The sequence below is a fragment of the Zosterops lateralis genome, assembly GCF_965231275.1.
Source record: "Zosterops lateralis genome assembly, chromosome: 5".
In the NCBI taxonomy this organism is placed as follows: domain Eukaryota; kingdom Metazoa; phylum Chordata; class Aves; order Passeriformes; family Zosteropidae; genus Zosterops; species Zosterops lateralis.
Window position 1 is genome coordinate 16,913,202 of NC_139766.1, and position 27,729 is coordinate 16,940,930.

The window sequence follows — 27,729 nt, forward strand, 5'->3', positions numbered from 1 at the left end:
GCGGCGCAGCCAGTGAGCGGGCTTGGGGCGCTGCGGGCGGGGCCGGGGGGGCGCGGCCAGGCCGGCCCTATATAGGGCGGCGCGGGGGGCGCTCCCGGCTCCGTGGGAGCGGGCGAGGGGCGCCGCGCCGGGCAGGGCGGGGGGCGGCCGCGTGGGGAGCTTTCGGCGAGGCGCCGGCGGCTCCTTGGGCCGGTGGCCGCGCTCGGGGAGCACTTTGGGCGGTCGGCGGCGGGCACCTTGCGGCGGGGAGGAGAGCCGGCCGGCCTGCGAGCGGCGGTGCTGTCCCATTGTTCGAGCGGAAAGACTCGGGGTGCGAGGGAAGGAGCCCGGCGTGTCGCCTCCGCTCTCCCGCTCCCCACCGCCCCCCTCCGCCTTTCCCTCCGTGCCGGAGGAGCGCCGCCGCCAGGGAGCCGAGGGTCGGGCTCCTCGGCACCGGCACCCACAGCTCAGGTGCACCGGCGGCATCGGGGAAACAGGCGCCGGCCCTTCCCGAGGCGCTGTGCCTCGGGGGGCTCCCGAAGACGAGGAAAGTTGCTGCCTTTCCTGCAGCGAGCCCAGGAGCCGCTGGACTGGCCTCACCTGGAAGGACTGAGCAGTTCCCACCTCTTCCATCAGGTGCCTTTGCCGCAGCAAAGCCGCGGTATCCGGGAGACCACGGGGAGCAGAATAACACCCCTCCCCGCCCCTCCCGCCCTCGCCGCACTTGGCTTGTTATCGGCTCTGTCTCCGTGCTCCCGGGATCACGGGAGGATCTATAACTGTGATCTGTCACCGAGGAGAAGGTCGTGGATGAACTCCCTTCCAGCAGGGCAACGAATCACTTCTCGACTGCTTATTATTATCGTGTTCTAGGACCAGCCCTTTCCTGCTAAACTTGGCTTGGGAGCGTACAGCAGGAGGGGGCGCGGGGGGTGGAGAGCCGAGCCCAACAGCATCTTGTGTGTTTGACTTTTTTTTTTTCCCCTCCCTCCTCCTTCCGTGAGACAGTTTGATGAATGCCTGCGAGAGGGGTATGATTTGCTGAGGCGCCTGTGGCAGGGCGGTGTGTGCGCGGTGTCGGCCCCGCCGCCCCCCGTGGGGCTGTGAGCGGCCCGCGGCGGGGACGCGCGTGGGAGCGGCCGCCGGGGCGGACGGGGCTCCGCGGCCTCTCGCCGGGCACTCACGGCTTGGAAAGGGGCGAAGAGGAGGATAAGTAGCTCTCCCAACTCCGCCGCACCCTGAGCCCCCTGGGTTTGCTTCGCCATCACGGAGAGCGCGTGAAGACGAGCCCCGAGTGCCGCCTCTCCCAGGCACCGACGGGCCGGCGAGGGACGGCCCGGGCGCGGCCCCGCGCCTCGCCAAGTTGCCTTCGGCCGCGGACCGGTGCCGCCGCCTCACTTTGCCGGGGTTGTTTTCTTCACTTGGCTCTGGATTGAAAAGACTCGGCTGTCTCCGCACGCTGAAAGTTGCCCGAGCGCTCCCCGCGGCGAGGAGGAGGGCGGCGCGCCCCGCGCCTCCCGGGGCCGAGGCCGGTGGGCCCGGCTGGGCTGCAGCGGGCGGTGATGATGATGCGCGGCCGGGGGAAGCTCACCCTGTCCCTGGGGCTGCTGCTGGCGATGGCGGGCGCGGTGGCGCCGCAGCCGTGCCCGGCGCAGTGCTCCTGCTCGGGCAGCACCGTGGACTGTCACGGGCTGGCGCTGCGCGGCGTCCCGAGGAACATCCCCCGCAACACCGAGAGGCTGTAAGTAACCCGGCCGGGGCGGCGGCGAGCGCCCCTCGGGCCCTGCTCCTTTCAGGGGCTGTCGGGCTGAGGTGGCCCCGGCCTGATCTGGGGTCCCGACGCCCTTTGGGTGGGGGGTTTCTGTTCCCTTCTGCTGCTGGCCGTGCCCGTTCACAGCGATGCGCGGGGGCACGGAGGAGGTGGGCGCTGCTCCAGCCGCTGCCTTTCATCCCGGGAAGCCGCGGTGAGCGGCGCGGTTCCCGCCTCCGCGGGGAGCGGGGCGGCACCGCCACGGTCGGGGGGCGCCCCGGGGCGGCGGCCGAGCGGCCTGTCCCCCCGCCGGCGCCCATTTCCCGTCAAACTTGGCTATCACGGCTCGCCTTGCCCGGGCCGCGCTCCGCGGGTGTGCGCAGGGAGGCCCCGGCGCTCAGCGCTCCCTCCGCCGCGGGGCCGGCGCTGCCCCGATGGGCGAGGGCACCGGGGCTGCCACCCACAGCCGCGCCCGCAGGGCACCAGGTCGTGCCGTAGCGGTGATCCCTCCCTCCCTCCCTCCGCCCGCGGCCGGGCTGTTTTCTCTATGTGGCCGGTCACTTATCGTGTCACGCTGCCTTTCAGAAGGGTCCTGAGAGTGGAAGTGCTGTGCGCGTTATTTCTCAGTCTCTGATAAGTCATTCAAAGGTTGGCGTGTGCGCCCGCGTCTGGAGTGGTGAATTTCACTCAGGAAGAGTATCAGGGACACGTTCCTTCTGAGACTCGTGTGGTTTCTTTACAGTGGTGTTTTGACCATATGCGGTACAAAGCACTAAAAAAAATACTACTTCTTTTTCTTCTTTTTTTTCTCCTAGCTGCGTTGGGAATGAGCTGTAATTGTTAGAATAGCTTCCATGTAATACCACTTCCTAAAGGTTTATCTCATGAATTGCCAAGTCTGATTTTATTTGTAGTGGTTGTAATTGAAGGACGTTTATATCTTAAACCTTAAAAAGTTATGAAAAAGTGTCATATACTCCAGAAGGAAAAGTAGTATAGAAGTGTCATCAGAAATGCTAGGGCCTAAAATACAGGTTTCTGTTGCTCCTGAGCTTGCTTTGCATTCTGCATTCTGTATAGCTTCCTGTGCAGCAAGTGGACAGCTTAGTTTTGGTAAAATCTTATTTCCCATCACTTACTCCAGCAGTGTTAATGCCTGTTTGAAACCTAATGTTTGTTATAGGTAGTTTAGCGCTATGCCACCTTTTTAGCCATACTGGGAAATCTGAAAATTGCTTAAAATGGTGAAAATTGTCTTTTTTTTCAGTCACTTAGTTTTTGTAACAGTCAAATAAAGGTTGTAGCATGTATATTGATATACCTATAGATACTGAGATTTGTGGTTTTATAAGTGCAGTTATAACCCCATTCATAGAACCTTGGACTCTCCTATTGGTAAAGATTGTAGCTAGAGATAAGCATGAGCTTTGTAATGGCAGGACAGACTTTCCCAAGACTCTTGCTACAAAGTTTCAAACTACTGTTTTCAAGGTAAATTATATCTCAGCTGCTTGGAAATCAGGAACTCACATGGTCTTAATTGTAAGAATGGTTTGTTGCATTCATTTATGTCTCCTAATTTCTGAAAATGCTGTGCCCATGAAAACAAACAAAACCGTTTAAAATAGTTTTTGAATGTTTTGATTTTGCTGCTTACAAATTATTCTTCTTAGGGATCTTAATGGAAATAACATCACGAGAATCACGAAGACCGACTTTGCTGGTCTAAGGCACCTTCGAGTTCTGTAAGTTTTCTCTTTCATTGATAACTTTTAGGACTGATGCTACAACTTGTAGTTACATTTCAGTTGGATTTAGCTGGATGGGTTATCATTTTTTTAGCTACTTTATTACCATATCTGAACCTAAAACTGCTCTACCATGTGTTATACACTGTTATGCACAAGTTAGCAGTTCCCTTAAATAAAATTGAATTTTTTTTTAAACTCCCTGTAAGATTATGAGAACTTGAAGACTTAGTTTAGCACATATCTTAGAAGTAGGAGTTGCTAAAATTGGTTGAATAGCCATTGGAGTTACTTCAGTTTAGGGCTGTGAAATTTATAGTTCACACGGAAAGTGGGTACTCTCAACCAGAACTATAAGGGATTTAATTAAGAAAAAAAGTTATTCCTTTAATGAATGCAGAAGCAAGTCCCAGCTGATTTTTATTGCTCTTCTGTAGTTTCTGGACAAAAAGGAAACACTTTACCAGTGAAGCTGAGGAAGAAATTGTTTGGTTGGTTTGTTTGGGTGGGTTTTTGGGTTTTTGTGTTTATTTGTTAAAAAAAAAAAAAAATTCAAGCATTTTTGAAATTTTAAAGTTTGGTGGCAGTTTGTGTGGGTTTTTTTTGTTTATTTGTTTTTGTTGCTTTGTTTTTGATTGGCACTTTTGTTGTTTTCTGAAGGAAATATCTTACTACTCAGCTTATTTGTTAAGGCTAGTTTAATTTGAGCAAGTAGTCTTGTAAAATCCTTTTCCTTTTCTCTCTGAAGTAAACGTAGCATTGTAATAATTTTTAATTTTGTTACAAAACAGAGGTACTCTTATGGTTACCATCTCTGTGCAGTCTTTGGCTGATGTTTCTCCCAACACTGGGATTCAGAGTTTTAGTTTTGTTATTCTTGTGTGAGACTCGTATCACCTTCATGCTGTCCCACTGGAGCCTTCCAACGTGCCGAAGGGCAGTGACGTGTGTGCCTGCAGCCTGTAGGCATATGTGTAGCTTTTTAACTTGCAACTCTTTAAGGAAATAAGCAAATGTAATATTGATTCCTGTTTATTTTACCTAGGCTTATTTTCCTTCTTTTGGCTATATGGGCCCATGTAAATTGTTGGTGACAGAGATACAGAAGGTTAAAGTGGATGTCACTCTGGAAGAGCTGTTGTGTTGTTTTAAAGTATATAAAGTGCCTGCCTTTAAATGACAGTTGTTAATGCAACAAGTTATCCCAGACATATTAAAACTTACATATAAAAATTTCTATATTTCAGTCAGCTCATGGAGAACAAGATTAGTACTATTGAGAGAGGAGCATTCCAGGATTTAAAAGAACTGGAGAGGCTGTAAGTATTTTTAATTCTAAAAGTATCAACTTTTTGGCGGTCAAGTTAGTTGTGTGTTAAGGTACTCAGGCTTCAGATTTTTTTAAACACTTTTTTCTTTTAATTTGGGACTTCTAGCCTTACTGAGACAGAAGAGAAGCAAGAAATTCTCAAATGTTATTTAATAGACTCGGTTGAGGGAAGCATTCAAGAGCAGTCCGGATTCAAAGTGCAAACTGCAATTGTCCCATAGGAAATAGTTTGGATACTATCAAATATTTTCACTTTAATCTTGAACACACAAGGACTTTTGAGAACTCAAATGCACCAAAAGAAACCTGTTCTCTGACCTGTAGTGTTAGATGTTTTATACAGTGCCTTATTGGACATAACTACTGGCCATAGAGTGTTTTCTTGTTACAGAGCAGTGATTCAATTCTACTCCATTTTTCATATGATGAAAGCTTTTACAAAGGCTTAGAAAAAATGTTAGTTTTCAAAAATAATTTGAACTTGGATTTAAAAAAAAGATTGAGTACTGTGGGGAGAGATGCAGCAGAGATGAGATGACCTTATCTAGTGAAGTGCTAACACCTGCTTGGTTGCAGTGGGACCTAAATGAGTAATTCCCAAACTAGTTCTCAGTATGTACCTTCTTATTTTGTTATGCTTCAAATGAAAATATTTTTTAAATATATTGTGCAGCTTGGGACATCCGACTTGTTAAAAGCACAATGCTGATGGTTGACACAGTGTGGAGCCTGGAAAAGTATTACTGTATCTGTTCTTGTAGAACTTGATTTACATCTTCGTTATTAAGCATTGTAGTCATTGCATTTTCCTTATATCACCTTTCCTGTAAGCATGCCTCTTGTTTAGTGATCTTATTTAGTATTTTATTTGCTGCTGCTTTAACTTCATAAAAGTGTTTCTGCTTTACTCCATTGAAAAGCAGCACTGGCCTGAACATAGTTTGTCTTATTATAGTTGCTTTGTATCCACAGCTACTGGCTGTGTGTTTAAAACAAAAACCTCCACAAACCATTATGGTTTAGTTGGTCATTTAGACAAAGCTGTTCCAGAGACTTAGTAACCACCAGTGTAATTATGATATTTCTATAATAGTTGAAATATTATGTACTTGAGATAATTACCTCATTTTTTTCAAATAAGCCAAAGTAACTTTTTGACCTAAAAAATGAGTGTTATTATATAGTGCAACTTTTTAAAAATAAATTTTAATGAGATTGATTGCTTTTTGGAAAAAAAACCTGGCTGTACATTTCTAATACTTAAAGCTTTTTACAATGTGTTTTCAAGTTTGTACAAAGTATAGGGATTTAAAACAGCTTTTCCTGCTGAGGGATATATTGGAGTAATTGATATATTCCTAAATTTGTTATATGGTATCTAGATGAAAAAATTAAACAGCAGTGTAGCTCATATTGCAAAAGTAAATACACATATATGAAATGGGAAAAAACATTTAGAGATCCACACTTTCACTGTGAATATGGTTTGACACGGAGATTCCAAATGCTTACAAAGTTTTAAAACAGCATTATTTCCTAATTATTTCAAAGTAAGGTCTTGCTTTGTTGTTTATTAACAAATATAAAAAAATTAAATTTCAAAAAAACTTCAAGGCTTTTACTGTTTATGTTTCTGAAGTATAGAATTGTTTTACCAGAGAAAAATGAACTTCAGTAGTTAAAACTTACTTCTATGATGTTTGTATTTTGCCATTACATTGTTTCATTTTTTCTTTGGTTTTCCCTTGATAATTGGAAGACAATAGATATTTTCCATTGACATAAGATACTAGTTCTGAAGAGAAATTGTGATACTTCTGGCTACTTTGTGGGTTATGTTTGTTCACCCTTGAGCAGGCAAACTATGGTATCTGAAAATTTAGTTATTTAGACCTTCGAAGTTAGATTGTTTTGTCATCAGAGTTACATTACATCTGCTCCAACACTTGTCAGTTTCTTTAATTTGCTGGAATTCAGTTCCTGTTAGGTGTGTGGGTGACTTGTAATTTGAATATATATGCAGGATGTCTTTAAACTGCCCCAGCTGTTGGCTAAGAGCAAATATTTCATATTTGTGGGGAAAAGCTGAGAAAATTCTTCTTGTTTACAATTGCCAAGTCCATCTGATGAAGGCACATTGTTATCTGACAGCCAATTCATCTCCTTGGGATTTTGAAATCCAAAATGATTTCTTAGGAAACCTGTGGGTACTTCATTCAAGTATTTTCTTTTATACATTAAATAGCAAGCACTTAAAATATTTTTCATTTTTTTTTTCGTTGTGTGAGTGTAGGGTGTCACATTTTCACTCCAAGTGTAATGTGCCAAGCTGCTGTTAAAGAATACCTGACACAGACCTTTTAGCAAGCAAGCAGAGGGTATAAGAGAACTTCACTGCAACTTAAATGAACTCAGTTTGATTTATAAGATTGTTTATGTGTAATGTTGCTTATGTTGAAATACCTTGTGCCAGTGTATACAGGCTGAATTTTAAAAGATATTTCCTGTTCTTCAGTACTCTTTAATGTGAACAACAGGCTTTCACAGTAGTTCCGCTTTGGGAAAAAAGAAATGCTCATCTCTCTAAGTGAAGTGCTGTGGGTTTCTTTGTTTGGCTGGTGTTTTTTTTTGTTTGTTTCTTGGGGTTGTTTTTTTGTTTGTTTGTTTTTAATTGGAGTTTCAGTTAAAAACTTTTTAGAGCAGTAACTGATTTCCAATGAACTGTTTAGTTGGTTAATGAGTTACTTGTGAATACTCATTCATAGGTCTGAAAATTGAAAATGCTGGATCTCCTCAGCTTCCTTTAATGGAAGGGAAGACCCAAAATGCTTTATAAAGTTAATCTCAGAGCAGCAACTTTTGACCTCTTCAAAGGAGGTCTGCTTAAGAATGATTTTTATTAAATCCATAAAAATCTGTCAGGTGGTTTCTGCTATAGCTTAATAAAATAACATATCTCTAGTGCACTATGTAGGTTAGTATGTACACAAAGCTATTTAGACCTAATATGCTCCACAGTGAGAATTTGTGTCACACCAGTGTAATTGTACAAGTGCAGTGGAACCCAAGGCTACAGTAAATATTGCTGTAACAAGTGATTATTACTACAGCAGCTTAAATTAAAGTAAAAGTTTTCAATTGGTAATAAATGGTTGTGTAGCTATGCCTGCTACTTAAGAAATAAGAGGGAAGAGCAAGGTGGAAATTAACGACTTAGTAAGTTTTAGGTTTGTGGAAACTTCAGCGTCTGGAGAAACCCTGGTGAAGTTGATATTGCTGTAAGCCTTTTAGACGGATACTTCTGTACAGATACTTCAGTGAGAAGTCTTCAAGTCAAATAAATGGCTATACACTGCAGTGTTCACTTAGTTCCAACCTCTGACAGTCTTGAAGGCTCTTAAAGGCTGAACTCTTAAGGCTCCAGTCCAAGCCAGTTTTGTACAACATTGCCTGAGCTGGCAAGTCTGTCATAAATATGGTTTTCTTCCCAGACTGGATACTGAAGAATTGCATGGTCTGTTTCATTGTGTAGATGCTCTATCTGCTGAAACAACCCTCTTTGATTGAAAAATGGGCTGTGTGCACTGCAGTTCAGTTGGGAAAGCTTGTACCTTTGAGTGCATCCTGAAGCAGTGCTAAACACTCTTGGACTAATTAAAATCTTGACATCTGAAATAATTACAGTATTTAACATCTGCAAGACTTTCATAATTATCTAGTAATTGATATGAGCCTGTGTTCTTGATCAGGGCCTCTAAAGTGTATATAGCTGTTCAGTTTATGGCAAGTCCCATAGAGAAACATTGAATATGGCTCTTACATTTTGTGAACCTCTCTCACAGAGACCACAGTCATGTGTCAGCAGTGGTTTTCAATATGCTTCATGGCAGGAAGACAAAAAGGGTCAAGACATGGAGGATTTTCACAACACTTGTGGATTTCCAGAGACCACTGCTTATTATGGGGGACAAAACCTTTTGAATCAATTTCTTATGAGAATGTGAAATTAAACATTTATTTCTTCTTTTTTCATAAATCTGTCATCTTGGGTGTGATGTTTATAATTGTTTGAAATAGTATCTTAGGAAAGCAAGATGAAGATAAACTGAAAGTTTCCACTTTATGGAAACTGACACTGTTAGGCACAGCTTTAAAAATTACTTTTAGTAAGTGTAGGTCATTGTTATCCCTGAGTTCACCTCATTCTCTAGTGTTACAAATACTGTTCAAAGTATGCCAGTGTTTTTACAAGTTATTTTCACCTGGAGGGAAGTATAAAGTTTTGTTGAAGACAGCTGCCATAGACTGTTGAACCAGTTCTGTAAGAAGCTACTAATATCTAAAATTTCTTTACAGTTCAGTGTACTCCAGAAATGGAAGGGGTTTGAGGGCTAAATGTACTCTTTGCTTGTTTACAGAGAAGAGCAGTTACCTTTTAATTTATTAAAGAAATACTTGGCCGATAGGAAAACTTTTCAGTTATATTTTTTCCTAATAAGTTTTTTAAGTCTAGCAGTTAGGATTCTATCTCTTACTATGCTAGGGCCATGACATGGAATAAGTGTCAGAATAGGAAGAGTTTACAGCTATAGTTTCAAAACGACTCACTCTTTTTCTTCCTGTATTTATGAATAATCCATTGAGGGAGCGGTATGTCCCTAAAATGCTGATTTAGAATCTAATTCTGCAGACATTTACCATGTGAATAACTTGGTTTGCATGAGTAGTCTCACTGATTACTCCTGTGAGAAAGGTTACTTGTGTGGCCTAAAGAGTTTCCAGGCCAAGCCTCTATTTTTGATACTTGAATTAACAGATTTTATTCTTAAAATGCCCATTTATTATGTTAACAGTTCTAAAGTGTTACCTGTGCAGACTTAAAAAAGCCAAACTATGGGGAATAAAACCAAACCAAAACAAAAAAACTCAAAACTAAAAACCAAAATTCCACGAAGGGTAAATAAGCCACCAGTGCCCCCACTAAAACTATTTTTGCTGAAGATTAGTGTGTAGATGAAATGTTTCTCTCAAAGGAATAACTTCAACTTTTGAGTTGGTGTCTGAGCTAAATACCCCCACCATACCTCCCCAAGAAGTAGCCCCCCTGAGCTACATGATCTGAGTCAGCTGAAATCATGAGTTCAAGAAAAGAATGCTGTAAGGGTTGAATATCAAGTTGGTACACGAAGTAGCTTTAAACTGAAAGCTATCAGTTGTATTTTCATGTTTGTTACAATGCATTACTGATGGAGAAAGAAATATTTCAATAATTAAGTGTTTTGTTACGGTTAATTGATTCTTCTAAATTTTTGCAACACAGTTCTAAAATGACAAACTGAGAAATTATCCCGACTTCTTATTTATTTGAGCTTCATCTCCACAAATACATTAAAACAAGATACTCAAAGTTAACATGAAGAGAGCACTTAGATGTGTACTAACAAGCGTTTGAGTAGTACTGAAAGTCAGTATGGTTTTGTACATGTTGTGCATGAACAATTTGAAACTTACAGATGTGCTGTAGCACAGAAGGAAAAGTACATTTCAGCTACATAGTTTCAAGGAAAGGTTCTTTCTACTTAGTAAACAAAATGTACTGGGTGGATTTCTTTACAGGATACAAGTCAGTATGTGAAATTCCTGTGTGCAGCTTCAGCCACAGCAAGGGCTTAATTATAACTTTAATACAAAGGAGATCATCTTGTCAAAAATATGAAATGGGCTTCAGTAAAATATTTCAGCTGTATTTAATGTTTTACGGTTTTAGAGTTATCCATTTGAGATCTTAGTCAAATAAACGTGGTAAACTATTACACTGCATTAGCAGCTTTTGAAATTATAAAATCAAAACTGACTGAGGAGTTACCATGATCTCTGAATGTATGGGGTTTTACAGAACATCTCATTGTGCAAAGTCATGTGTTGCAGGGGAGACTAAGAAATAAAATGTTCTATCTAGGGTAAAACAAATAGAGTTTATGTTGGGCATAAGTGCCCAGCAGCCCTGGGCATTCATCAAGGGCATTAACAGCTGCTTCAAAATAGACTAGATGAACACGTACTGTTCTTCCTGTCTATTCTAGAAAAGGGCTGTGTGTATGCTCTTTCTTGGGGCACAGACTTACTGAACCACTGATGGTAAGAAACATGTGCTAACTTTTTCGTTAGGTATTGATGTGTGGCATGAGATTACAGTTTTATTCCAAACTGGCTTAACTCTATCAATAAAATGTAAGTTCCAAATAGGAAAATACTTTTATTAGAAAAATGGCAATATTTTCTGTGATTCTTTAAATGTGAGCTGTGTCAATAAATTAGTCCTAGAATAAGCAGGTTTGGGTTGAGCTTTTTCTTTCTGAGTTTTGAATCTGATAGTATATAGTCATTTCAGTTACAGAAGAGAAGTGCTAGAAACCTTAGATTTCACTTCTACAAAGCTCTGTGAGCGAAATTTAGGAGCAGTGCTTCTGGACAAAATGTTAAATGTCATCTATTTTTATGATGTAGTTTTGTTTTCTTAGCTGAAGCAAAATATTGACTTTTTTTCTTCCCCCCCCCCCCCCCCCCCCCCCCCACTATTTACGGACACTTAGGTGTGAAGGCTAATGTGGAGTTTTAGGATCCCTGGCAAAAATTGTGTTAGTGGAACTACTATTTCAGGAATCATTTATATTTCTATCAGTCCTAAAAGCACAGCCGATAACAATATTTCATCTTGTGCTTGATTATAAATTGTGTCAATGAAATCAGTTTTTAGGGATAAGATCTTGTGTTATATAGTATAAAAGTTGTACCGAGCTCTTAGGTTGAGTTCTTAGCTCTTTAACTGGAAGTTAGTCTCTAGTTTTTTTCTTCACCAAAAGCTGGTCTTCATTGTGGCGTGCAAGTTCATTACTGACGTCTGAGAACTAATTTTTTTCATTTGGGGTACATTCTGAGCAGTTCTGACTACTGCTGCTGGGGAAGTCTAGGTTGGACTGCCTAAAACCCGTGGGCTTATTCATGTGCTTGTTTTTTAAGGGTGCTTGATGTCAGGTTTGTTTCCTCCCTGTTGCATTGGTACTAATCACCTGTGTGGCTTCACTCTGAATATATGAGTGTTTGAGGAGTTAATGCCTTCACACAGGTGTGTCACAGGTAACAAGAATAATGAGCTCAGGTAGAGAGTACCTGGTTTTCAACAGCCCTGAAGGGGGCTTGTTAATCATGGATGTGAAACATCCTTCTTTTAGCTAGCCTTACATAGTTTAAGGGCAATGCATCACAGATTCCTTCTCTTAGAACAGGGAGGAGATCACAAAGCATGCAGTGTTAATCACTTAACAACAGAATGTGGGACTATATTACATGAAGTATACTGGCCATGTGTTTTTTATAGTTTTTTTAAGAAAAAGAATTAAAAAATACTACTACAGATATTCTGTATTAGCAGGCTTTTGTTAAAGCAACATTGAATATCTTCTTTAAAAATGTCCATTGAATCAAACATAGACAAAGGCTGTTTTTGAAGACAGTATTTAAAAAGATGCAGTGTTCAAATGGAATTTTTAAAAATCAAATTATAGCTACATTTGGATTACAGAACACTACAAAATATTTGATAAAACTCTATTTCCCAGAGCAATGTTTTTCTAAAAGCCTTTTCAATGCCCACTATTTATTTTTATTATATTTTATTCATCTGAGTGTCTTTTCTCATGGAACTCCTTTTATAGGTCTAGAAGTCAAATTGCAATGAGAAGTCCTGTTTGCTCTTTGCAGACCTTTTTAGAAATTCCAGGGCAGGAAGGCTGTTTATTTTTCCCACATCTGTTTTGTGCTCATCCTTTGTGGCATTGTTTGCTGGATGCTCTTCTTTCTTGCTTCCTCTGAAATGGATAATTTGCACTGTTGCAAAATGGTGAAACTAAATCTGATTCTGCAGAGCTGTTGTGCCAATGTTTTTATTTCAAATGATTTTTTGTGCTCAGAAGCTATTTTAAATGAGTTCTGTACAGCACTGATATTAAACTTAAAGCTATACATTTTAGTTTTACTCTGTGAAAACCATACTAAGTTTTTGCAGACCCAGTTCAATATTATTTAAAATACTGATTTAATATTAGGTGGCCTCAGGTCAAAATTGACTTGTCATTACATTTCATTATAGTATATTTGAAATATTGTCTAAGATGCTCATTTTGATTGCAGAAACCACACTTTAATCTGGAGTTTTACAGATTAACTCCAAAATGTATGAGGGATCTGACTGCAACTTTAATGATTCGTAGTATTATATTACCTCATTTACCATGAAAAGCCTGGCTGAAACTTCATCAGAAGAAACAGTTTATTTTCCTAGTTTATTTTCCTATTTTCTTTCACAGTATGTAGTTCATTGAGCTGACTTGTCTTTAATAATAGTCTAGACTGATAATCAAATATAACATGGCAAAGTCTCCCTTCATTTTTTTTTTTACGGCAAACTAGCCTTTCTGACTTTAGTTTGGCAGGATGTCTGTACAGGTGCTCTAGAAAAAAACTTGAGTGAAAACTTACTGTAGTAACTTCGTGGCAGGAATACAGTTACAAGCCTATCAGGACTATCTGCAGGCCTTTCTTATATTTTTAAACAATTTGTTCAAACCCTTGCTAAAGTCCACCTACTAGGTCAGCTTCATCTTCCCTCTTTGCCTTTTTTTTTTTTCTTAGAAGTAATTGCAGGAATTGTAAAAATCATCCTTGTTTCATCTGATACTTGAACCTCTGTTACTTTATGGAGGCTTTATAACTTCTCTTTCCTTCTCTTTCCTCTACTTTATAGAATAGAATCCAATGAGTGAGCTTCACAAAATTGTGGAGGCTTGAAGAAGTCTCTGTAGATTGTCTAATCCCATGGATTAACTCAAGGTCCATCAGAACAAGTGATTTGAGGGCTGTTTCCAGTTGGGTTTTCAATGTCTCCAGCAATGGAGAGTCTGCAGCTTCTCTGGGCAACCTCTTCCAATGTGTGACCACCCTCACAGTCAAACAATTCTCTTAAGCTGAAATACAGTTTTCTTACGATTGGATTTGTACCCATTGCTTCTCGTCCTTTCACTGTGCACACCTGAGAAGAGTCTGGCTTAGTTTTCCTTACTTGGGATGGAAATGCATCACTTATTTATACACATGAAGTATTTATACACATTGAGGTATAGCTGAGACTTTTCCTCAGGCAAAACAGTCCCTGCTCTCTCAGCTTCTTCCAATGTGACAGGTGCTTCAGTCTGCCTCCTTAGTCATCCCAATAGTTCTTCCCTGGACGTGGTCCAGTATGTCCTTGTCTCTTGTAGTGGGGAGTCCAGCACTGGGCACAGCTCTCCAGATGTCTCACCAGTGCGGACTGTAGGGGAAGGACCACATACCTTGACCTGCTGGCAACAATCCAACAATCTTATGATTACAGCACAGGATGCTGTTGGCCTTCTGTTCAAGGACACATTGCTGGCTTCATTTTAATTTCTTAATTTCTTACTCATTTGCACCCTAGGCTGTTCTCTGTGGTAGTTCTTCCAGCTGGTTGTTCTCCAGTGTGTGCTGGTGCATGGTGTTATTCTTCTCCAGGTTCAGGGCTTTCCATTTCCCTTTTGTTGACCTTCCCAAGTTTCCTTTTCAAGCAATTCTTCAGCCTGTCCATGTAACTCTGACAGGCAGTGCACACACCTAGTACATCAGTCATTTTTTCCAGTTTTGTATCATCTGCAAATATGCTGAGGGTGCAGTGTGTCCCAACTTTCAGGTTGTGAATGATATTTTGAACGATACTGGTTCCATTACTGGCCTCTGGAGTATATCACTTGTGACTGTTCTCCAAATGGACTTTGTGCCCCTGACCACAGCTCTTTGCACTTGGCACTTTAGGCAGTTTTCAGTCCGCCTCACTATCTGTTTTTGTAGTCTGTACTCTATCAGTTTGTCTGTGAGGAAAACCATTATGAATGGCAGTGTCAGAAGCTTTACTGAAGTCAAGATAAATATCTACTGTAAATATCTATTCCCCTCCAAGTTCCTTGCTCATTGTAGGAGGCTACCAGGCTGGTCAGGTTTCATTTTCCACGTGTTAAATCTATGCTGACCACTCCCAGTCATTGTCTTGTCCTTACTGTGTCTAGAATAGAAATATTTTGCCCTATTGCCGTCCCAGCCATTGAGTTTGCAGTAATTTCCTGCTACTGTTTGCAATTTATTTTTTTCTCACTGAAACAAATATTTAATTTATATTTGAAATAAATGGGAGTAACTTAGATGTCTTTTTTAGCTAGTCACTATTTAACCTGGAAAATGGAGTCCTGCCTAAATGGTGCTTGACCTGGGGAAAAATTTCTTGAACATTCAAATACTGTAAGAACAGCCTTGAACTTCTCAGATTCCAGTTATTGCTCATGTGGTTGGTTAACTTGATATTGTTAGGCTTAATGAGATTATGAATACTTTGACTAGAGAAATTCTCTTTGCAGAGAATTCTTAATGGAAAAACTGGCACAATCTTTTGCTTAGCTCTTAGTTCTTGGGCTTTCCTCTCACTTGATGACATGCAAGTCACATTCACAGACAGCAGTTGCCAGATGTGTTGAAGTTCAGCAGATTGTGGCTTTGGACATGGATGCACAAATATTTTCTGCCTCTGGCAGATATAGCATAATGTTTTTTGTAGAAAAGCAATGATCAGCCTTCCTTTCAGATGTAAGTCGAAGCTCTCTAATTTCTCTGTTGAGGCAATAAGATTCACTGATTCTGATGTCTATTATTCTGACCCTATATATGAGAGTCAGATTTTTAGGACATCATACTTAAACCAGCCCATGGAGATGATTTGGGTGCTGTGTACTAGCTTTCTGTTTTGAAGTACTTGGATGATTTTGTAGGTGGCTTCTGTATTTCTTGAACTCATAAAGCCTGAACTGATGTTAGACCTTCCCAGAGGATGCATATCCCTGTAACATCTTGGAACTACTTAAGGAGCCTTGTGGGCTCAGTTGTGAGTAGAAAGTGCTCTTGTATAAACACACAGGGGTTTGATTACTGACACGTTCTTCCATTTTAAATTGAAATGTAATGTAAAATAAACAGTCTTTTATGCTTTTAAAGTTTATATCTCATTTGCAAATGAGCTTCACTGAGCTGTTACATGCTATTTCTGAATGAGTATAATAGTTATTTATTCTGCTGACAAACAGAAGGTGTGGATATACTCCTTTGAAGAATATGATTTCTAAGCTGTATGGTGCTGTGTGCTACTGTGTGCAGATAACTTCTCTTGGCTAACTTGGAGGAATGAAAGGAGGAATGAAAAAAAATTGAATTCTGCTGTTGATAATCTTGTGTGAGTTGGAAGCATTCAGTCCTTTTTCCTGAAGCAGTTGTGGTGGAATAAGATGCATCTGTGCCTGTATTTAGTTTTGGAAGGCTCTCATTCTCTATGCATCCAATGGGATAGGCTGTTTCTAATTAAAGAGCACAGCTGATTTATAACTTACTTGAGACAGCTTCGATGAGTTCTCAAGTTATCTTCAAGGGCTTCTTTTGTCCTACAGCATCTATGGGTAGAATTGCATCCAGTTGAACTAAAACCCATTTGAATATTACTTAGGTGGGACAAAATAGCAGCCTTCCAGTACTTGTGTGGTGGTTACGAAAAAGCTCAAGCCAGGCTCATTGCTGTGGTGAGCCAACAGGCATAAATCAAAATGGGAAGTGTAACTGCACGTAAGGGCAAAACTTCTTCACTGTGAGGACAGTCCAGCACTGGAACAACTCATTTTCCCAGGGGTCTCTCCAGTCTCCTACACCTTCTCTGGCTGTATGTAGTTGATATAGTGGGATCAGAAACAAGTTACAGCGAAGGCTGTAACAAGTCTGAAACAAATGGGTGTGAATTATAGCAATTGCAGATGATTACATTGTACCCAGAGCAATCAAGATTTTTTTTTCCCTCCCTTCCTCCTCCATGCATGATTGCTACTGGATCATAGTTATTGTGGCATGAAAACTTGAGAGAGACATCAGGATAGGTTTGTGGCATGGCCAGACATCCGTGGGTTAGGATATGTTGCTACTGGGAATGTAATGTACTCTCCCTGCAGTTTACCTCTATCTGTTGTCATCTACTCTGGCTGTATGCAGAAGACAAGTAAAACTCAGATATATACTAATTTCAGCTAAAATAGTATGTTTTTCAGAACCACTAGGTCAAATCAAGCCACATTTTTTTGCTTACCTTAATGTTGTCTACTTCAGAGAGTTACTTATTCTTTGTTGGGTCTTACTTTTTATCTGCCTGTTGGTACTGAGCTTGTTTTAATGAGTATTTTCACCTGCTCGTTTGTTAAAGCTATTTTTTCTTTGTCCTTAAATGCTTTTGTATACTTTTGCCATTATTTTACTTTGAAGATGCTTTTCTAGTCTTTACTGTGTCTAGAAGACTGAGCTCTGGGAATTTTAGACTGAAATATTTGAAATATTTTGTATAGTTTAGGTAGTACATGGACTTTGTTTGAATTCATCATGAACACCTCAAAAATTTACCTGTGTAAATTTGCCCAATATTGTTCTAAAGATGCATTCAGCAACAGAAGAAAAAAAATTATGTCTATTTGAATTGCAACTTGAAAGGATTATATGATATTGGTGCCTCATCCATTTATTTCTGGACACTACCAAAGGGCTTTACAGTCCAAGTTATTACAATGTAAGAAGAGAGTCTTCAGTACATTTTCTGTTGCTCACACCACAAATGCTTCATCTCCTCTGAGTTCTCTGCTTGAGAAACAAAAATATTTGTAGCTCAGTTGGAAAACCGAATAGTGGCAGTATGGAATATCTGTATGGAATATCTGTATCTATCTCAGTATGAAATATCTCATCCCTGTTTCTTCAGTGCTTCACTTTGAGCTTCATGTCAGTTCTGGGAGGGCAGTTCAGTTGGTGAAACTGAAATTTCTCTTCTCACATTGCCTACAGTCTTGGATTCCATGATCCACTGGGCTTACCTTGAGTTTCAGCTCGAGGGAGAAAGGGGATCATATCTTTTTCACTCATTCTTGTTGCAGTATGTTTGTGTGTTCTGAATAGGTATTGTTTCAGACAAAATTAAGCAGATGAAAAAGTGGAACTGTTGGGGAGCCATGTAAAACAGTGAGCCATTTTAAAATAGTAATGTAATTTCTGGACTCCTTGTGTGGCTCTTTCCAAAGATTAGGAACTCTTCATGGTGACTGTTGAATGGGAAACTGTTGTGCCCTGTGATACTAGGCTGTTGTTTCAGACTTGCTCTGCATACTTTTTTCCCATTCACTTATGTTTTCCTGTAATTTTTTTAGACAGAACTACCTACTGTAGTCTTGAAAAATATATTTCAGTGAAGTCTAGTTCATAAAATCTCCATGTAGAAAGCTCAGCAATTTGACTCTTTTAAAAGCATCTGCTATAACTTGTTAGATGTAAAGAGTAGCTGAATTCTCTTTTTAAAGTGTAGTAAAAGTCGTATTTCCCATTATTGCCTTCATGAAAATTAGTAATGTTTTATCTTCTTGGTCACAGGCAATAAGGAATAGTCAAATTTTTGGTAGAGAAAGCTTAGTTCTAAAAGAATATTCAGTGGGTGGGATAAAGCTAGTCAACATAAAATATAGAAATTGCAGGATTCATAAGGGATCAATAATTTGTGTGTTCCCTCAATCTATGTAGTGCTCAAAGAACAAATTCTTTAGCCTTGTGAAAGGCAAAGCAAAATTGTGTTGAAACACTAGTTTGAAGTTCCAAGCCCACGAGGTAGAAACTGCTGAGACATGAGGGTAGTACTAATAATTGCCAGTTTAATTAGTGCAACTTGATTTGTTGTCCATAACTTAGATTTGCAAGTCTGTAGAGCGGCAGATGCATCAGTATGTTAAAGGAATACTCAGCTGTGGGGGGTATGTGAACTACAGGTACTAAACTCCTGATCAAAGGTGATAACTCTTTGTATAAGATGTTAAATAGCAGAGCAAGTATTTTGCCTGTGAAATATCTTTCTGAGTGGTCCTATGTGTCCATGTAAGGCTGTTGTTGCATTTAGTGAAAGGCAGCCTGCTCCTAATGAACTTGGTCATCAATTAATATTATGTCATTGTACTAGAGGGGTTTTTATGTAATATACAAAACTTCTACAAAAATATAGATACTGAGTAATTTCATTGACCTTTCAGTAACAGCTCACCATTATTTTCTAGTGTCCAAACTTAATAGAGTTAAGAAGAATCAACAGATTTTTGTTCTGAAAAGCTGATTAAAAACTGACTTTTTAGTCTTTACCCTGCATGCTTTTCCATGTGATTTTTGGACTTAGAGGTTTAAGTCTCTGTTTAGCTAAGAGAAACAGTGAATGAATTTTATTTCTTTTTTTACCTATTTGTTCATTTGTGTCATTTTCAAAATCTTGTTGGATTGCAAATATAACTTAGTTTAAAACAATTGTATTCTACTTCAGTTTTATGGTCTCAGCATGTACTTTTATACATAAATTTACTAAAGGTCAGAAAATACCTATTTGTAAATGATTTTATTTTGAAAATGCAGTAGATGCAGAAACTGTAAAATATATCAGTTTCTTATATTGGTGTAGGTACAGTTTTCTTCTTAAGTAGTGTTCAAATCAGAAGTCTTCCAGTAGTCATTAATTTATAGCTCTTTTATATGGAAATTTTTCATTCTACTAATTTTGACATGTGACTTGCAAGACCACAATCTATATTTTTGTTGTTGTTGCTGGATTAAGTTTTTTTTCTAGATTTTAAAATGGGTTATTTAATTATTTTTTTTCTAATCATTAAAATGCATTGTCACTCATTGTCACTCTCTCTTATCCCAGTAGTGTAGTCTTTCATTTTCTGGTTCTTTCACTCTAAGTTTTCTTTTAATCTCTAAATGTGTTATTTAAGTTTCTTCTGCATAGAGAAATCAGGATTTCTGATGCTTGACTAACAGAAGGGAACCTGACACTAACACTGGAGAATTATGGATATCTCAAACTCAAAAAGCGAAGTGCTTGCTTATGATTTGAAGTGTGGTAGCAAGCCTCTGTGTTTATAAAAATAATTCTCAGATTATTTCACTCTCATTAGTAGTCACATTGAACTTTAAGGGAGGGAAAACTAAGTGAACTAAACCATAGGGCTATGTAAAATTTGATTTTGAATGTCTGTGTATCTACATGGGGAATTCTGTAAAAAATCTTTAAACTGGAAAGAATATTATATGAAACAGTGCTTATGAGAAATTAGCCCAGAGAGGCTAAACAGGCTTAATTATTTAAGTTCAGCCCTAAGACTGACAAACAGGAAAATCTGAGACTTTATGAAATTCTAAATCTTAATTTTTCAAGACTGATGCCCAGTGTATTTTTTTTTAACCTTGTCAAATGTCTTGGTAGCAGTTTATGGATGTAGTGTAACCACTGTAACAATTATATATATGTATATATTTATGTGTATGTATGTATATATAAGATAGTCCCATGGAGTCTGGTTTCCACGAGTGCCTTGAATTATTGAGGGATGATGCATTGCAAACTGTGACCTGCGATAAATTTTATGGGACACAACAATTTTTTTCCAGTAGGTTGCTTTGCTTGAAGGCAGGTGGCATGTGGTGGATGCATTGCCTAAAAACAACCAAAACCCTGTTTTGAGCTTGACTTCTTGACTGGGATGACTGTATGCTCCAAGGCTGTCACTTGCACACGGCAGAAAGAATAATCTGCATTGTATGTTTAGAAAAAAACCTGAAGGTAGAATATATTTGCCTTGGCTAGTGGTTGTTCTGTTGTCGATGGGTATAATACAGAGGGCTTTGATCTTGTCACCTCTGTCTGAGCAGCTGTGACCCTGGTCAGCATTCTTGGCGAAAATCTTCACAGGCAAATGGGCACCTTCCAGATTTCAGTTGCGGTTTTTTCTGCTGTACGCTGTCTTATGTACAACTGATCTGGTTCTATATTTTTAAATTTAGCTTCCTTAAAGTTCTTATCTTTATAGTCAAAGGGAAAAAACCTCCTTGTAACGCCAAATATAAGCTGTGACTCCTTGGGGGTTTTTGATTTCTATTTGATCAGCATTTCTGTAACAGCTTCCTTTCCTTTTTTAAAATTTATATAAATAGGTTGTATGCATTTTTGGACATAATATTATCTTGTTACTGAAAACGTATACATTTGATACATGCTCCCTTGTACCTTTTCATGGTCACAAAACCTCTATCTGCTCCATTATACTAAGAGGAACATAGTTGGTAGAAAACTGAGTTTACACTGCTGATTTGGTACTTTTAGCTTTCATGTTGTTTATACAGGATGGAGTCCTGACTTAGTGATTGGTTCACACTGCAGAGATTCAAAATCTTTCATAAAATAGGTAATGTGGTCTGTTGGGGGAAACCAGAAAATGTAATTAGTCCATGGTAAATTTACTACTGGACCATGTCTCCGCTAATGGACCTTTCTGGTCTTTAAAATCAGCTTGTTACAGCACTGGGATTCCAACTCAAAGTGGTTGCATTGCATTGCTGTAGCATTTGTAATTTAACACAACTTTTTCTTTTTCTTTCCAAAGGCGCCTAAACAGAAATAACCTCCAGTTGCTTTCTGAGCTGCTCTTTCTTGGGACGCCGAAGTTATACAGGCTGTAAGTAAGCATGGCCCGATAACTGTTATTTTGGAAAATTTGGATTTCATCTGTTATTGTCTTGATTTAGAATTTTTATCTTTTGCCTCACATCAGGCTAAAATAAAATGGCTTGGAACATAGCTATTTTGTTTTAACTGAGTACTTTCTTTGGCTGCTTTGCAACTTTTTTTTTTTTTTAATTTATGTTACATCTAGGTCAGATACTGATACTTCTATGAGAATATTGCCACTTATTCCCACTTCTGTAAGGAAGTTTTTCTGAAAGAATACTTTGATTTTTCTTTTCTCCTGTTTGGGTTTTTTTAAATCGTTTCTGTGCTAAAAAAAATAAAAAATGCCTGTGGAGATTCTGACGCAGAGATGCAGCACTATATAAGCACTTTGGTTTTGTGATGTTCTGCTTTTGTGGCTACACACAACTTGGCCAGAAATATGATAGTATTGGCAAATGCTAGGTCTGTAAAGAAGTCCTGTGTCCCTTCACAGAGAATACAAAGCTAGTAACTCAAGCTCTGGAAAGAAAAAAAGATGAAATGCTTTACTTTAAATAAAAATGACAACAAATCGAGGAGCAAGAGTTTTGTTTTGATTGTTTTACTTGGTTTGATAATGTTTTAGTCTAGGTGATATTTTAAAATACATGGTTCGACCCATTGTCCTTTCTAAGAAGCCACCTAATGCTGTTGCAGTTAAGGTGTGGAATGAAGTTTAGAATTTGGTTTATTTGAACAAAATAAATTGTGAGGTACTCTTCAGTTACACGTGACATGCTTAAGTAGGCTTGGATAAGGTTGTACCAGTTCAGCCTGTTTTAATTTAGATATATGTTTGATACATTTCTTCAGACTCCAGGTGAGACTTCTGCTCTTGAAATTGCTGGTTAATGCTGGGTTTCATCACTTGTGTGCTTGGAAAAAGAAAAGTAAAGTTGGAGGAAAGCGGGATTCCTTGTTTCCATTTTAGTATATGGAATTATGTTTGAGAACAAATAGGATGCTTTTATTTTTAGTTGAGTTTTATTTTACTTGTGTGAAATAATAGTTCGTTTCTCCCTTCTTATAGCAATATACAGTAGCAAACTGAAAATTACTCCTATTATTGTAAACATTTATCTTTGTGTATTTTGTTTTATTCCATTGCCTTAGATGTATACTTTGTTTCCAGGAATTCCCTGTAGATGTAATGAGTTGTTAAATGACTAGGCCAGAAAGCTGCTGAAGGCTTTTTTCCTGACAAACAAATATTTTGATTTGCTATAATATTATAATATATTCAAATATGCTATTTTATATTAACAATTGAATCTCTTACAATTTCCATCAGCTGGGATAAAGACATTCCTTCCATCAGGAAGGAAATGAAAGGGTTTTATGATCACTTTATTATTCCACCTACAGTATAATGGCTGTTACCTAGATTCACATAAAATAGAAATGAGCCATAATTTACAGACAAAAAATGGATACACACTTCAGTCAAAATCATATTTGAATATATTTATTTCAGAATTGTGTATTTGCTAGATGCTAATCTTAAATCTATAATGTCTTTTGACATAAAGCACACAACTGCTCATAGCATATATGGAGGAAAGTAAGAGATCACTGGCTTCGTAGTATTAAATTTCCTCTGCCTAAGGGTTATTGTTGATCAGACCATGAAAGTGAATGTCTGGTTATAATGTATTCATGTTTAAAAGAAAATATGAATGATAGTGAAAAACTACAGCTGCTTAGCACTAAATTTGTAATTAAAAAATGCCAGGCCAACAAAGGCACTGATGTTACTTGAATGTTCTTGGTCAGTTTCAAGATAATGTGTAGCTTGTTCCCTTGGAAGAGTATAAAGTGATTTGGGTTTTTGCATGTATCATTGTATATGCTTAGATGTATTTACATCCAAATAAATATTATTCTAAGGAGAATTAAAGTTCTCTAAACATGATCAATAATGTGTATATATATATATTTTGCTTTGGGTTTAGTATTTATTTTTGGCATTTAACAGCTAATCAAACAATGTGTGTACTGCGAGGTTTCAACATACTATTGAGCTCCTGTGAATAATAATTACCATTTGACCCCTGGCTGTAAATGAGATGCCAGGTGAAGAAGCACATATGCTTGTTGTGTAGGCTAAATGCAATATAAAAGAAAGAGGTTACACTGTATATGAATTATGATTCGACACAGTTGGTTGCCGCCAGCGGCCAGCTATGCTTTCCCTTTGCTGTCTGCTCCAATTTCTCTTTGGACGGGTTGAGAGAGCACTGCGTGTTCAGGTCAAGATGTTTGCCTAGAAATAGTAGTACAGTTGCAGCTGTGTTTGCTGGAGCAGGAGACTAGTTTAAATAGCATTACCATTTATCCAGTCCATTAACAGAACTCTGTAAAATAATACCAACTCTGCATAAACTACAGGACAGTGTAATAAAATTACAAGCACTTGTTGACAGATGGGAAGTGTAAGTAGAGGAAAGCAATAGGTTGAGAATTTAAAAGAGACAGTGCATTGTTTTCTGTGTCTAAAGACACGTAATTTCAAAGGTAGTTAAGGTATTTTTCTGGCTACTTTCTTTCCAGTTTAGCAGCCTTCCAAGAAATCTCTAGTTAAAATGATAATGAACTAGTTAAAATGGATAATTTTAGTCAAAACAGAAGCTGATTTTCCCATTAACAGCTATCTACAAAGGTGTTTTGACATAAATATTTCAGTAGGAAGTAGTTAATGCTAAAAATAGTATGAAGAGTGCTGTAGGGTATATCAATCTTTCCTTGCAAGCAGTCTCTCAAAGCACAATGTACATGAACCTCTGTTTTGATGCAATACCATTAAATAAAGGTGCTGTTTGAAATCCCCTGGGATGATAATAAAAGTTCTTGCTCAACAAGTAGTATTCCTGCAAGGAGGAGCATTCTTTGGTGACCTGTATGCCCACTCATGCTATGTTGTGTAGTGTCAGGGATGGCACCTTAGCACAGAGGATGACCACAGGGAGTGCTTATTTGAGGCAAATAGATTTTGACTGCTTACTTTGGCTGGTTAGATCACAGTTCATTGATTGCTGTTTGCTGCAGGATACCCAAGTGCTGGACCCAAGCTGTTTGAAAAATCAGTTTTAAAAAATACCTTTATTAATCAGTGGCATGTAAAGGTTATTGAATTACATGCACAAAGCTTCTCCCTTTTGATTTACATTTCTTGTGGTTGGAATGTGGTTAAGTTTCTTTACTGACTAATATCTGTGTAAGTTAGGCAATGTTGGCCTTGAAAAAAAAAATCAACCTTTGTAATGAATGTAGTGTTACATATGTTTTTTCTTTTAATATGTGTACTTGAAGGTACACACTGTGAATATTTCTCCTGTAAAGGGAAAAAACTTCCAAAGCTTAATCTAGTCTGATTAATAAGCATCAATTTTGAGATGTCTGTTAGTCACTAAAAAAATTCCTGACAGCAAATAATTACAGGGGAAAAGCACTAAACATCAAAAAAACTTCAAAAATTGTATTGGGCCAGAACAACAGCAGCAGCAGCACCAACAAAACATGCCGTACGGGGGACCATTGCAAAAATTCCTCCTGAATTAATTTCTGCCAGCTATGATTAAAGTGTGTGGTACTAGATGTGTCAGACACCATAGTTCTCTGCTTCATTTTACTCTTGGCCTCTTTGGCCCCTGCCACAATAAATCGCACAATGGTTAGGCAGGAATTGCAGGTTGCAGTTGCCAGGGTTACGGTTGTCCGGCCGGACCACATCATTACTCATCCCCCGGCAGGGCAGCCCCAGCCCGCGGCCGCTCCCGGGGCTGGAGGTGCCCTGTGCATCACTTGCTGACCGTTGTTTTGTTTTTACCTTTGCCGAGAGAGAAAAAAAGGAAAAAAAGAAAAACAAAAAAACCCGCAAAACAAACAACATCAGATAGGAAGGGAAAAAAGTTAATTGTGCATGTGAGGTCCTAGAACAAGAACTTTTAAATATTTTTAAGTGCTGGACTCCCTATTGTTAAGGTGTAAATTATGATTTTGTCATATTTTTTTTACACCGTAATCATGGTAAGTGGGAGTATGGTCATAATTTTGTAGAAAAGACATCTTCAGTCTGAATCCATTTTAACAACTCAATAAAAGAATCACTCATTAGAAAAATGCTGGTTATCTCAAAGCCTCTGAAATATTCCAACTGCAAACAGCTGCTCTGGGTGTTAAACCCAATGAGAAACAAAAATTAGTTTCCCCTTTTGAAAAGGCAATATTCAGTTTTTCTCCTTTTGAAAGCAGATTGTTAATGGAACTGCTGTCAGGTAAGCACAGTGGATTCCACTGCGCTGCATTAACATTGCAGTGTGCTCCACTTGATTGCAGAGGTGGGCTGGATGGACAAAAATTTAAGAAAGATTTATTCAAACATGAGTTATGAAGCCACCTTGTTGCTATATCCTCCCAGGATAGTGTGTTGAAGTATTTTATTCACTTGTTTGAGTTTTTATGATTTGTAATGGCATATTCTAGCAGCATGCACATAAGGCAACTGCTTTGTTTTTTGTTTTTGGTTTTTTTTTTTCATGTGGTAGAATTAAGTCTTATCATTTTAGGGTTAAATGGAAGCAAATAAATCTTCTCTATATTGTATCAATCTGGCTTGTGTTTTGACTTGTATTTTTTTTACCACAGTTGCTTAGTTCAAGTACAAGAATGTTTGAATTGTTTTATCTAGCCAGTTAAGTTCAGTTGGTAGGAATATAGTGATTATACTGCTAGTTAGTTTTTAAATACTAGCATTATTTTGTTAACACCACTCTTGAACTGTGACTACATTTCTCAGAATGTAACTATATTTCAAAATTACTATTTAGTGAAGACATACTGCATATTAGTATAGCTATAAATGAGTATACAGTTCTGACTTTGGTATTGTAAGCCAGTAATTACAAAGAAATTTTTAATATGAGTAATTACTAATCTTTTTTGCAGTGTGCAAGAACACTTCTTGGATTGCTATGTCACTGCATTTTTGCTAACAAGAAGTCTTATTGCCTCAGTATGGAATGTTTTCAGGGTGAATGTGGTCCCTTATACTGCATGGCCACTGCCAATTACTTTTCTCAGAGTTTTTGTATAATCCCAGTCAGTAGACGGACAGGCCTATCTAAAAAAATAAAAGAATTAATGTGTATTAAAAATATGCTTGTTAAGGTTCATTGCCTATAAGAATAAACCAAAGTAACTGAGAAAATGTTTCCTCTGTGCTAGGTTTGTAATACCTGTTCTCTGGCATTAATTTATGGCATGGAAGAACTGGGAGATAAACTTTTGGGAGACATTATAAACACTGTTAGTTCTGTTACCTACTCATTTTTAATGTAAAGACAAAAGGGAATTGGGAGCTCAAATGCTTTATGCAATTTGACTCGCATGTTCACCTTTTTTCTGATCCTGCCACCACTTACTTCTACCTTAAGTTTTAATTCTCTGCTATAATGTTTCAAAAATTGAAAATTCTGTCATCTCAAGGTACTGAATAAAACAAAAAACACACTGTAACTTTACTTCAGACATAAGCCTTACTGATATGCCATGAAGGCATTTTAGAAAATTTTGGAAGTGTTGCAAAAATGTTTACAATTTATCAGATGATTGATTTTTTTTTTTTTTTTTTTTTTTTTTTTGAGCAAAGAAACAAGTATTGCTTATATGCATTTGGTGTACAACTTGAAATAGCTATATCCTAGCAACAACAAGCATTCAGCCTTAGATTCAGCTGAGTGGAAATGTTGGTAGAACCAGAATGAACTTTTGAAATGTAGTCAGAAGAATGAAAGTAAAATGAATTATCTCTCTGTGCAGTTATTGGACTTCAAACTTCAGTGTTTTACTATTCCTACCCTTTGTTATATAATCTCTTAATCCGTTGGCCTTTCCTGAGCTATGCTTTTTTTTGGATTTGCATGTTACCTGCTATGGTGCTGTACAGGAAAAAATGGTGTGCCACATATCCAAGTTGTTATTACTGGAAGTAATAGTACAAGATTTTTGAAATTGGAAACAAACTATTTTATTGTGAAATGATGCTCTCAATATGGATGTTTATATTTTTTACTTATGAGATAATTGGAAGCTGTCTTTGAATTGTGGTTGAATTTGCCTTTATTTCTTTAATTATGGAAACATAATTTTGTTGACTTTTTTAAAGTGATATTTCCTTTACTGTGGGATAAAATGGCAAATTGGATGGACT

The 27,729-nt window shown here is 38.7% G+C and overlaps 1 protein-coding gene across 4 annotated transcripts in view; it reads left to right on the forward strand.

The window, feature by feature from the left end:
- Positions 1-1,544: 1,544 nt before the first annotated feature.
- The window catches only part of SLIT2 (slit guidance ligand 2), a gene marked incomplete at its 5' end in the record, with an annotated part of 257,487 nt that continues 231,302 nt past the window's right edge, over positions 1,545-27,729 (forward strand). For 3 of the 4 annotated variants that reach the window (XM_083861312.1, XM_083861313.1, XM_083861314.1), the window contains 4 exons: positions 1,545-1,720; positions 3,403-3,474; positions 4,725-4,796; positions 21,415-21,486. In XM_083861312.1, the coding sequence (XP_083717438.1) occupies positions 1,545-1,720; positions 3,403-3,474; positions 4,725-4,796; positions 21,415-21,486 (392 nt within the window). Of the gene's footprint in view, positions 1,721-3,191; positions 3,272-3,402; positions 3,475-4,724; positions 4,797-21,414; positions 21,487-27,729 lie in introns of those variants that run through there. The other variant, XM_083861315.1, reaches the window with a different exon arrangement.